The sequence below is a fragment of the Platalea leucorodia genome (assembly GCF_965183815.1).
Source record: "Platalea leucorodia genome assembly, chromosome: 9".
Classification (NCBI taxonomy): Eukaryota; Metazoa; Chordata; class Aves; order Pelecaniformes; family Threskiornithidae; genus Platalea; species Platalea leucorodia.
In genome coordinates this window covers 48,116,713-48,129,986 of record NC_138831.1, presented here as the reverse complement: position 1 = coordinate 48,129,986, position 13,274 = coordinate 48,116,713, and the positions used below count along the sequence as shown (strand labels likewise).

Below are 13,274 nucleotides of genomic sequence, written 5' to 3'. Positions count from 1 at the left end.
CCTACTGTCTGACTGCAGCCCTAGAAAACCATCAAGTAGGCAAAAGTAAAATGTTTGTCTGAGAAGATGTTTGCGCTCTACGTGTTTTACAAAAATAGAAACTTATTTACAGTGTTCCCATTTGGCCTTTCATGGGGAAGGGAGGACATTTTCTTCACTGGACGGGGAGATTACCTGTCGCACATATCCATGGGAGGACAGGCACCTGGTTACACGCGACTGTTGGAGGTATGTCACTGAAGAAGTTAAGCAGTGTTGAAGTGCAATTTCAATGTTCACTAACTAATAAGGAAGTTTAGCCTTATGCAAACTTTTTCCATACTTATCGCCACCCACCTTCCTTCCCCCTCCAAAAAAAGGTCCACTCATGCAACAGAACTTGTTGCTGACTGGGCATATCTCTGAGCAAAGGAATGTACCGGTTAAATCCTTGCTTGCATCAGAGACTAGAGGGTAGACCTGCATTTCTGCTTAGAGCCCTGACATCTGGAAAACTCCAGGCAGCAATCTTTACCAGTGCTCCGTGGAGATCTGTTGATATGCCCTAAGGAACCTCTCTTGGTGTGCTCTCAGGGGACAATCCCAGCGAGACCAGCTATACTTCCGAACAAGCTGACACCACTAAGTCCTGCATACTTACAGCTCCTGCAGACATGGAACTTCCCGTACGTTTGCCAGTGGTTCTCCAGTACAGAATCGGGAGGAGGAGGAGGGAAAGCAGTGAACCCAGGAACTGAAGACAGCATGTGGCTTGTCATTAATGTCATAGTCATGTCTGGGCATGCAAAGAAGTTACTGCAGAAGATACTAAAGCATGAACCTGGCGTGACAGCCACTCCACAGATGCTATTCACATATGTGCATGCTTATACAACTGTAAGCAAGAGACAATTCCAGGCAGTTCATTCCTCAGTGAAGGATCAGCTACTCTGTGCTTGCCACAAGATGACAGCACTCATGAGGACAATTACTGCGAAGCCACTGACACATTAAGTCCAGCCGTAGCTTATTCCATGGTAACTGGTTTGTACACCCACATCTTTAGCACTCAGTGTGTGCTTGGGAACACCTGCCTTTTCATACTGTACTTCCAGAAATTTATTTTAAGCTACATTCATATGGGATAAAGAAGCAGTGAGAAGAGCTTGTAAGTTTTACTCTCATAATAATAGCTCTGGCTCAAAAAATGAAGAGATGGTCACACAGCCTGAAAGTTACAGAGAAAGAGAGAGCAGGACAGCTTCTTGCAGCTCTTCTGCTCCCTCCCCCAGAACAGAAGGACTGGCGTGGGATGTTTTCTGTGGGTTATCTACCATGCTACGTGCTTAGCATTCAACTCTGTGTCATCACGGTAAGTACAGTGCAAAATCCTCTTGTGAAAAGTGCTAATAGTGAAGGTTTGAGATACAATTGTGACTCATTCGGAGCCAGAAGGGTTAGCAAGTCAGTAACTTGCATTTGCAGCATGTGTAATGTGTGCATACCAAAACATCAGGTTCAAAGGACACTTTAAAGTCTAGCTCTGCTGGGTGAAATACCGGCCCCAAAGGAGTCCTCTAGGAAACTCCCATAAATCTCATTCAGGGCTAGAATATCACCGATGTGGAGGATGCATGTATCTTTAGAGAGACCAAGATAGCTCTTTCAAAGAGAATTTCCTTACAGATCCTTCCATGAAAGCTTGCACTCCCATCCCAAACTCCAGCTGCAGTCTTCACACAAACTCCGCCAACTTCAGTCAAGTTGTATTAGCCCTGCCACTCAAGTCCATTTACGCCAAGTGAAACCCATATGCCTCTGAAGGTGTTTAACAGTCCATGCTAATTAATGGTACCAGAAGTCTTTCTAACATGCCCTTGATGTCCACGTCCTTCAGGGGTACAGTTTGAATGCCGATGTCCTGCAAACACTGTGACTGACCAGCATTTTAGTCACAGGTAGCAGACAGATGTACAGCCAGGGACTTGTACAGTACAAGTGTGTGCCATGCTGCCAGTAGGGTCAGTTAAATCAGTTTTCGAAGAGCCAGTTGACAAAATGGAGTCCAGTAGATTCAGTGTTTCTAGAGGAATTAAGTTAGGTGTTTCCATTTTCCTTCCTACCCCTCCCCTCCCCCTTGCTCTGAACACGTCCCCCATGTGTCACATTCAGAGTGTCAGCATTTTAGGCCTTCTGTTTTCATGGACTCTTCTGGGAGAGTTTAATGGTGACTGTTTTCACTTCGGTATATTCTGCCAAAGCATATTCACCTCTGGAAAACGAGAGAGAGGATGGAAAGGGACAAACAATTGTAGCATGTTAATGTGTATTTTCCTAAGATAAGAGATTTCTACACAAGTACGTTTTAGCCACTGATCAACAGCTGCTGTAGATGACATCAGGCCATTAAAACCAGATCTGAACTGGCTTATACCAGCTATCAATTTGGCCCACCACTTCTAATAATGCCCAAGGGCATGCGCATAAGTACGCACACCACCACCCTGTTGTAAAAGAAACATGGAATTCTTCTGGTCACAGTAACCCACAAGACGACACCTTGTGACTCTCTGCCTAGTGAAAACCCAGTGCTGTTGTGAGAACCCATAGAAGAAACATCCACGCTAACACAGTTATCAGGGCTTAGACAGTAATTTAAGTTACTTGTTCACTGAAAGTAAGCGTCTATCTACAAGATAGCATATAATCAAGAGGGCACAGTTGCTCCAGAAACGCGTGCTGATGACAGACCCCACCACTGCATTATGTCTTAGTTGGTGGAAACTGGCTCTATTCCCATGCCTTGCCCAAGGGATAAACCCCTGACATCCTTTAATTAACCAGGCAGTGAGGCAAAGTAAACCATAAGGTCTCAATATATATGTCCCATTTGAGGATTCGTTCATTTGCTGTGCTTAGCAAGTGAGGCATCTGAATGTCTCAGAGCAGCAGATGCACCAGAACAGCTACTGGAAATGGTTCCTGGAAATAAATCTGGCTTATGAAAGAAAAGGTGCATTAGATTCCTCTGAAGAATCTTATGAACGGTGTAATAAAACCTGCCTCTCTCCTATACAAGAAGAAAATTAAAATTTAAGCCAATTTCTCAGCTCTACCTCTAACTTATAGGGTGACCTTGGTTTAAAAATCGCTGGGTTAGTAGAGCTGGAATGTCTTGTAGCCATGCTGCAACAGGCCAGGCTGAGGAAGAGGGACAGAGGGTCCTTCTATAATTTAGTAGCAAGCTTGGAAGGTGGGAGGTAGAATGATCTCGGAGATCATTCCTTGTTCTACCTCCAACATTAGAAAGCCAGTGGTGGGAAGAGGTCCAACTAGGAGCAATGATACTGCAGTCAAGGGAGGCCCAGATACCGCCATATAAAGATGGAGGAGGTTTGGGGTGGACACCGGTGTCCCCAACCAAGGTGCCATACTTCTCCCTTGATCTAAAAATCTAACTAGTAAGGAAAAATGCTGGCAAGGGGAACTGACTGAACTGGAGTTATGAAGAGCTTATAAAACAGATGAAGGTACTCCTGAAGGCACCGCTCACGCTCTCACTTCTGTGCTTTACATCCACACTGTACCGGCTTAGCACCTCCCTGTGCAGCGTAGTGCAAGCCTGATAGTTTAAAAGCAAATTCAACAGTATTTTCACAGAGTCACAACTGTTATTGCATTCACCATCCACGTATAAACAAAATATTGAGCAAAACTTACAGTTCTCTGCCATTGCCTGACATTTTAAAGCCACCAAAAGGAGCCTGTGCATAGAGCGCATTGTAACAGTTGATCCTACAATAAAAACATCAATTGTAAACAGACAATTCAATAGCAAGGAGAAGCAAGATGATGACAACAACAACAATACAAAAAAGACTGAAATTTGTCAGTTTTCTCTTTATACAGTTCATTCACTTGAGAAATCAGATTTTAGCAATAAAATCTTATTTTGCTACAGAAACAGAAAACATTTGAGCGGTACTCAGTCTGGCCCGCATGTTACTTCAGAGCCTCTAATGGCTAAGATATTCATGCTTGAGCTGGAATTTATGCTGTGCTCCAAGCCGTGCTTAAAATAAATAGTCCAACCTATTCCCTAGTTTAATGAAGCACATTCTGAAGTGAACACGTTTACTCAGAAAGCTGTCTAAACACTCACAAGCAGGCCCCACCATCCACTTCCAGGTATAGAAAAAAGTTAGACTGCATTAGACAATTGTGTTGCAGTAAAATGAAAGTGCTAGCCCCATTTCTATAGACACTACGTAGAAAAAGCTAATGCAGGTACTTCCTCAGCATCTCAGTAAGATGAAATGACTGAAGAGAGACAGGTATGGCTTGGTGCTGAAGGACTGCCCCTTCACATACGTACAGCACATGTATCCTTCAAAGCCCAACATCCCATTTTTATGCAAATATTACTCAGAGGCAGATTCTTCTGGCACCAACTCTTCAAATCAATCCTCTGTATGCATCAGAATCAGACATCAGATCAAATTCCTATCTTTAGTGGGAAAAAAAATCAGGATTCCATCTTTAAAATGATTCTAATATAAAATCAGAAATTTTGTCAGCAAAAAAAGCTACTTATCTTTCTGACAGTGGTGTGATGCCATCTACTGTCCATACTGTATCTGTGCATCTAAGACCCCATCTGACGCTACCTAAAGATCATAAGAATTGCTTTTTCTACATACAGGATTTTGAAAGGCATCATGTCTGGTGGAACTTACTACAACCCCTACATTTTCAGAGTTTCCCAGATGAAGAACTACATCGACTGAATGAAAAAAGTCCATTTCTCGCCAGACTGTCTTGGTCCTCACTACCTTATTTTGATGAATGGATGTTGCTTCTGAGCAGAATATCAAGAATTAAGCAGACTCCTAATACGCCTTACCTCCAGCACTTACTCGTGGTTCCAAATCATACATCCCTCTCCCCTCCCAGGAAACAAAATCCCAACACACACTGCTTACCAGACAGTTCCCGATTGCAATGCAGAAGCCAGCGTTAACGCTCTGTCCAGATTCTTTGTGAACACTGCGGCCGTAAGCCCATACTCAGTACTGTTGGCTCTTCTTATGACCTCTTCTATACTCTTGAACTTCATAATTGGCTGAACTGGCCCAAAAATCTGCACATATCAATTAAACATTAGTACAGGAAAGCCTTTGCTAATCATAGTAATTTTGAAATAATCAGAATCAGATGCTGTGTTTGGATACTATATTTAAAACGTTATATCCTAGCCTTCTAGAAGTTGCTGATAGAGTCTTTTAAAAACTACTAATTAAACTGACTTCAGAGGAAGTACAGTGATGTGCTGTAGTAGTTAATATATGCTAAGATCCAACAACCAACGGATCATCTATAACAATCAAAGTACGCAGAGTTCGATCTGGACAAGTTTCAAATGATTCATCCTCACTCCACTTACAACTCTCCTTTTGAACTCAGAAGTTGAGTGTACTCAAGAAGTAATTAATATATTTCAAGGATTGCAAGTTTTCTTCCTTGGTTTTAACTCCGATTTTGTCATTGTACGCAGTTTATTTGCATGCAGTGCATTTACCATCTATCTGTTTGACCACAAACTTGGCTTCCCAGGTTGCCAGTATAAAGGCAGCCGGCATACACAATACTTCCCAGCTTCTGGGATGGAGTCTTTCATCAAGTGCAGTATCAAAGCTGGGGCTTTTTCCTGGCCTGCATGGTCTTGCAGTACGATAAATCCCCACCGCAGGTGAGATACAATCATCTCACTGGTGTCACCTTGAGGGCCAGGCTAAGCAGTTTGCCCAGCCTTTAGGCTCATACAAGTGTTTCTAAATGTCTTTGTTTTGGGAGATCCAGGTACTTAACTGGAGCCTTGATCCTAGGCCGAGGATGAACATGCATTTGCAACAAAACTGCAAATGAATGAAACTGGGTAAGCTTCATGAATCACAACTTGGGATTTGGAGCCAGTTCATTAAAAAAAGGCCTGTCATGGGATTTTCAGCTCTTATTCCCTCTATTTTTAGAATGTAACTCATGTCCAGACTGACTGATATCTTTCCCAGGTTCCTTAGAGGTTCTGTGGCAGATCTGAGACATCTAAACATTTTGCCAGGAGTGAACAGTAAGCAGCCCCATAAAAAGCTCTAGGCTAAACTATAAAATACAAGTGCCAGTTAGATTTTGGCAACTACTTATTTTCCATTGGGGAACATGATGAAAAGTAGATTAACTTCTATTCCAAAGGAATATCACAGGATCTAATCACATGCAGCTTGTTCAACTTTTCTGTATATGAATAATGAAAGCCAGAGTATTAGATCTGCACTTTGCTGGCTTCAACCATGTTTTTATATAGGAAAAAAATGGTCAGCCTCAGGGGATTTCACCATGAGAACAGAATCTGGGATTATTTCAGATGCTAAGGCTACTTGAGAAAAGTTCTTCAGTGGCCCATGATGGGGCCATTCCTTCCCTCCTCACCAGCTTCAGGTCCCAGAGTTCTTGTCCCACCTTTCTGCAATAAAGCAACTCCTTTTTTTACAAAGTAGTGGAGCAAGAACACACATTATACTGTCCTCTGTCACTTTGAATCAGCACATACCACAGCTGAGCAATTTCAAGTCCACTCAGTAGGAGGTGCGTAAGAGCTCACGGCACGCACAACCATCCGTCTGCGCAGAGTGGGAGAGCTTAACTCTGTCTTTAGAAAACCCTCAAACTTCAGGGCAAAGAATACGTAGGCTTGCTCCAGCCTGCTACAGCTTCAGTTATTTTAATTCAGTTAGTTATATTTAAAATCAAGGATTCAGACAGAAACCCCTCTATCGCCACTATTTCTTATTCAGAAGCAGCATTTATAGCCGCTGTACCTAGGTAAGGCATGTGCTTGTATTTTGCATTATATCAAGTTCTTCTGAAATGAGACCCAAAAGCTTTAGGGCAGTATTATCTACTATGTTCTTATCTGGTTTTGTTATTGTCCGGTGAGTACACTCACAGGGCTACTTCCCTTTTAGAAAACGAAACAAAATGGGGGAAAGCAGCAAGGCATTAGAAAGGGCTGGCAAACAGACACCAATTAATTGCATTAAAATTGCTGCAAAAACATTTTGACAGCTTTTTGCCTGTTCTGCTCTCCCCCTTCTCCTCTCACAATTCCCACACACGCACACACATACACACTCCAAACTGAAGCTCACCTTGCAGACACTTCGTTAGTAGAATGGATTTCAGCATTAGGCAGTTGTTAGGACGCTGAAATAAGTGAAACTTCTATTCTCCTCTCAGGTTTTCACTTCAAACCACAACCATACCTCTTTTCTTTCCCATTTACAGTAGTAAATGCATATAAAGGTTCAGGTGACTTGTACCGTACCTCTTCTTTGGCGATACGCATGTTGTCAGTGACCTCCGAAAACACAGTGGGTTTTATAAACAGGCCTCTGTCTTCAATGGCAAGACCCCCACACTCCAGCTTAGCCCCTTCTTTCTTCCCACTTTCTATCAGCTCCAGGATTTTGTCAAACTGTTTTTGGTCAATCTGTCAGACACAAAAGAAAAAGAAACAGACAGCAGTGCCTTTATTATCACTGTTCCAGAGATGGGAGTCATGGTATGTGGCCCAGGGGCACAGTTGCAGGGCACTGTCAAACTGGGTAAGTTTACATCTCATTTTATGCTGTGGCAGTCAGGCAATAAGCAGGCTGAAAGACAGGACATGGGCATAGCCCGGCGGCACAGAAAACAGAAGGTGAAGTTATATGCGATAGTTCAATCTGATCTAATAGTTTGCTGCCACGTGGAGGGGGTGTCCCCACTCTCCCTTCCTCCGCATCCTGGATGCGCACTCCCACAGCTCACCTCACTCCAGCTCTGGGACTTATTGACCTTTTCCGTGCACTGACTTAGCTCAGGAGCACCATGAGAACAGCCTGAGATGGGTTTTGCTGGGCTAGCAGCCTCAGTCAGCTCAGCAGGGGACCTGATCAGCAGCAGAATCAGTGGAAGGGAAGGAGAACCAGGGTATATAAATTATTATGTCAGCTTTGCCGTAACGTGCAGCTTCACCCACAGCTATCTGTCCCCAGCTGGAAGAACCCAGCGAGCTCTGCCTCCATCTCTTTCCACACACGCACGCTATACGAACAGCCTCAAAGACAAGCCCTGTTAGTGGGGTGACTTCAGAACAACTACTGCACTGAAGCCATACTTCTAAAATCAGAATCGCCTTTCACGGATCTTAGAGGCTAGTACCATCCCAGCATTTTTTGGTTCTCTGGACTGGGAGCCATATCCTCACTTTTAACTACCAACCTTGTCTAACTCCTCCCCACCCACACCTAAATATGCAGTAATCTCAAATACCGAGTACTGTTGTGTTATTAGCCTTTAAACTAGGGGTTTCAGTAGAGATGGGGAAAGGCCAGTCCGGTTACAGGACGCTGAAGTCGCACAGCTGTGCAGCCCTGCACCAAGACTCGGAGGAGACATCACGTACTCCACAAGCCCAGCGGGTCATGTGCTGGGAAGAGGTGCAGGAGTGCCCAGCACTTCTGATCAGTACTGGTCCCTCTTTTGTGCTCCACATGCAGCAGTGTACTGCGGGTATTGTCAGGTTTCAAACAAACAGATGTGGCTATTCACATGAAACATAAGTAATAAAACACCTCATCACAGCACGCTGCAGATGGTAAAAGACTAATGGAGACATTTCAAAAAAGTAAAACTAACAAAAACCTTGACAAATTCATTGAGGTGATTAAATAAAAGACTCCACCCACTGGTTCAAGGTGCCCTGGCAGCCTGGGAGGTTATTCTGCATGCCAGGTATCTCCAAACACTTGTACTGGTTCAATACCCCTCGCTAGGCATCTGTTTTTATTTCAGCAGGGCCAGTTGCCAGTTGGGACTGTTTACATGGAGTGTTCCACACTCGACTCCTCCAGATTACAGACTATATCCTGTCCCTAGTTAATCCTGGCCACACGCAATCTAAGTTTTCGTGCTTTTAGACAAATATCAAAGCTTCAGGAGGGTGTCCTTGGGGTACTTCTGGTGCACAGCGAAAACAGAGAAGAGCACATCTCCTGCCACACAGATGTGTGTCTCACATGCGCTGTGGACAGCTTGTACTAAATGCTCATGTTCTCTCATGTGTTAAGATGCTACCCAAGAAAACACATGAAACATGCTACTGCACAAGGAAATGTGTGCCCTCATGTAGGATACAGAGTGTCACATAGGAAGTTTGGCAGGTGTCATACATGTTGTCTATTTGTCTGGTTGCTTAGTTGCCAAATGTAAATAATTTGAAAATATCTGCAAGTGTGATCCAGACCAATCCAGTTCATCCACTTCACATCACAGAAAACAAAACAAGGATATTTATACAGCTGTAACTTGTTGCAAGGCAAACTATAGTTAGATGAAAAGACACTGGGGAAAGAAAACATTTGTAAAAATGACATGCAAGGGTGGAACTGTTTGTCATTGTAACTAGAGCTTGCAAGGCTTGTTTAAATTATGTCCCCTACTCCACTATTATTTATGGTTCAAGCATTGACTTCTGTTAAAAACATATGATCTGCTAGAGCAAATTCTACTATTTGTCCATCTAATTCAAAAGAGAGGAAGGCTTTTAAGGATCACTGCAAAGCTGGAAATCTGAGAACCCCCAAATCTTCGTATCTTGCTTCATTTAAGTCAAGGCTGCAAGGAGCAGTTTTTTCTTTTCCAAACCTAGCATTTGTAATCCTACAGAATAACCCCACAACTGTGTCCAACTGACTGCTGGACCTATACACTTTCCACTTACATATTTTACTTTCACGCTTTAATCCTAAAGTACACAAATGTCTACAGTCTAAGGAAAATATTCATCATCTTAAAAATCAAACAATAGGTTTGGGGCTGAAAAACTTCTGGCTAGCAAGTGCCACGAGGCAGCCTTAGAGCTTATTTCCTTCCTGTAGACCAGGCCTTATAGTCCACAAATCCCAGTATTTGGGGTTCTACAGTAACAAAACTAGTCTAGTCTTGTTCTAATCTAATCCCTGTTTTAGTCCACCAGGACATTAGTCTCATCTAATGCAGTCTGCTGTTCACAATTGTATAATGCACTGGTTAACCAGTTTGCCATCTGTGCAGATTTACTTTATTACTTCCTATGATACAGTTCACAGGAATCCAAAGTTTAAAAATGCCCTTGGTCTGCATTTGAGGTTGGCACTCCACTCAAACAGTCCTGATCACCCCTCAGGTTTCTTGTGGTGTTCTTTGAATTCCAGCCAGCCAACACAGTCAGACACATGTGAGTTTTGGAGAAGTCTCATTGGAAGCATGCCTCATTTCTGTTTAAATTCAATACCGTTTAAATTTGACCTAATTTTGATCAGAGCAGTGCAGTTTGTATCAGCATAACCCAATACTGCAGCTGACACAGTCCTTTCCCCACACCCATGCCACGAGCATCCCTGCCAGTGCACAGTAATCCACATCAGGGAACTGACCTGAGTAAAACCTTTCTTCCTCACTTCCAAAAAGGCTGGATTAGACCTGGATCAGCCAATTCCCCAATCTAGTTCATAAATTCAGTGCAATATAGGCACAAACAGCTGCAGACAGAACGACTTTTCCAGGACTAGCTTGCATCAACTTTAAGCTCTTGTGGAACAGTTTTGTCTGTCACCCCATGCTGTCCTGCACCCGGTTGTCTCAGCAGCTACTTAGAGCACGCTCAGCCATGGTGCAGCTTGGTTTCACAGAGCACTAGCTCAAAGTCTGGACTGCAGAGGCTCTCCTATTTTAGACTTTCTGAACTCTCTATAAGTTGCAGGTCCTGTTGTCTGGCTACGAGCACTTGGAGCTGATGTAGGACCAAAAGATCATGGGCTACAACCACTGTCAGCCTAAAGGCTGGCTCCAACTCCTTCCCACTGTTGGCTTCTAAGCCAGGGATTATCCCAGAATGGGGTCTACACAGCAGCATGTGGCCATGTTTGTAATGCTGTTGTGTCTGTTCACCCTGACCCACACAGAAGGAGAATAAAAGCAACAACCTGGATCTGAAGCAACTGAGGCCTGACGGGGAGAGATGAAGAAGAAAAGGAAGAAAGATTATTTTTCCTGGTGATTCTTCCCTTACCCATCAGTTCAAGATAAAAAAACCCTCACAGCAGAGCAGGTTACTTCAGGAACGGAGGAAAAATTTGATCTGGAAGCTTCACATTTGAACAGTAACTTGTGGGCAGGTGTGAATCTTTGCTACTTTTGGAGGTATTTTAAGCCCTTGTGACACTGCATCATTTCTCTCTTTTGCTTGAATTTCTGTGTGTTGCATCTTACAGCATGGGCTCCAGAGAGCGAGCAACCATAGCTGCAGAGGAAGTGGTTGTTCCTTTGCAGTGGCAGCTACATGAAAGCTTTGGGTTTAACAGTTTCCTCCCACTCTCTCAACACCTTCCCATCTTGAGCTTGACGGTTGCATGCAGAGAAGTTCAGGTGTGTGTGTGGGTGTGCTATCTCTTCTCGCTGCAAGTGTAACAGGTAAGCCAGAACAGGGAAAGAGGACAGATGGGCCATATTTAAAATCTGACCAGATGCTGCTATTCTGACTTACTGTTACCCTTAATTATAGCTCTGTATGCAAAGAGTCTCCCTTAAGCCACAGCAGCGACACCAGAACATGGTGCTCTGCCATAGTGCTCACTGGGAAGTGCTCTGACAGCCTAGCAAGAGCTGGGAGCACGGATGAACTGAAATAAGCAGCCCAGTTCTACATGGTCTGCTCACTGCAGAGTGTTTCACCCTTTAAAACCTCACAACTACTCCCTATGATTTCAGGGCTGTTCTCATGAAATCAATGGTCTCTGTCAGAGCAGCCAGGTGAACATGGTCCTGACGGGACTAACTATATATGTAGCTCACTTACTGCTACTGCTGGATAAGGTTTAGGATGATATTATATTCAAACATAGAAACCAACCTGAAAAGCTCAGAGCCCTTAATGGAGGGTAGGAGCAGACCCTGAAATGGTTTGAGGGTCAGCTCATCTCTGCTGAAGCAAGTTCCAGCATGGGATTATTTTCCTAAGATTGCTGAGCAGTTTGAAATTTCTTTCTAGGCAAGTTACAGGGATAGATGCAGCCCCAGAATGAACAGGGGATGCACATCATCTTATTGCCCACGCACGAGGACGTGCAATGAGGTTTTGCCACGCGTGGATCATGTGTAAATGGGCCTAGATCCAGATAAGGGGAGGCAGATGTCCCCACAGTCATCCCTTCTCTGAGGGATCCTATATAGCATCAAAGAAATAAAACTCACAGTGCAGAACTGAGAACAGGAGGCCTAGGCTATAGATTTCTGGGATTCCCCCTTTACTTTTGGCAGCAAACAATAGGCCTGTTAGAAGATCTGACCCAAGGATCATCTTCTTCCAGAGCTCTCCACCACAGCTCAGATTGCTTTGGACGGAAAAAATAAGAGGAAAGCTCTGGAAGCATTGACGAGGCTGGTCGTGACAGCAGCTTGGCCTGGTTTTTCCTCCTAATTCGGCTGAAACTTCTCCAAAGGATCAGAAAGGGGGCAAAGAAGGAGAGGGAAAGTGGGGACTCAGGAATCCCTGGGCTCTAACTACTTGTCATCACCAATACAGCCAAGTAGCTGAATGGCCGTTTCTGCAGCTGCACTCTTCTGTGCATTGCTATTGCTCGCTGCAACATGCTTTGTATTACTGTACCAGGGAGACAGCCCCTTCCATAAAGCTGGATAAGAAGTGAATTAAATACATTTGTGTTTAAAAAATTTACAACATAACATTTCAACAGTTGTGATTAATTGGTATTTAAAATAGGAAAATAAAGCCATGATACATTACTCACCCCTCAGCGCTTCTGCTGGGACCATATTTGCAAGGATAATATTTACACAAGGAAAATTAAACAAAAACACAACCAAAAACCAAACAACAACTGTTCTCAGGCACACAGTTACCTGGGGCCCTTGTTCAGTTCTGGCATCAAAGGGGTCTCCAACGAGTCGCTTCTTGGCATACTCCACGCTGCGCTTGACAAACTCCGGATATATCTGCTCCTCCACAAACACTCGCGAGGCAGCCGTGCAGCACTGCCCTTGATTGAAGAACACGCCTTGATGGGCACATTCCACTGCCAAGTCCACTGCAACACGGCCCAGGAGGGAAAAGAGTTACCACATGCACAGTTTCAGCCTTCCAGTGTTTCCAGACTTGTTTTTTCCTTTCTCGTTTGAAAGCCTCCTTAAAAAATGCT

At 43.9% G+C, this 13,274-nt stretch overlaps 1 protein-coding gene across 1 annotated transcript in view; it reads right to left on the bottom strand.

The window, feature by feature from the left end:
- Positions 1-2,160: 2,160 nt before the first annotated feature.
- Positions 2,161-13,274, bottom strand: part of ALDH1A3 (aldehyde dehydrogenase 1 family member A3) — a 34,766-nt gene continuing 23,652 nt past the window's right edge. The window contains exons 9-13 of the mRNA XM_082321326.1: positions 12,979-13,163; positions 7,361-7,525; positions 4,962-5,119; positions 3,700-3,774; positions 2,161-2,251 (exon numbers count right to left, since the gene is read on the bottom strand). Of these exons, the coding sequence (XP_082177452.1) occupies positions 2,179-2,251; positions 3,700-3,774; positions 4,962-5,119; positions 7,361-7,525; positions 12,979-13,163 (656 nt within the window). The 3' untranslated portion in view covers positions 2,161-2,178. The remainder of the gene's footprint in view (positions 2,252-3,699; positions 3,775-4,961; positions 5,120-7,360; positions 7,526-12,978; positions 13,164-13,274) is intronic.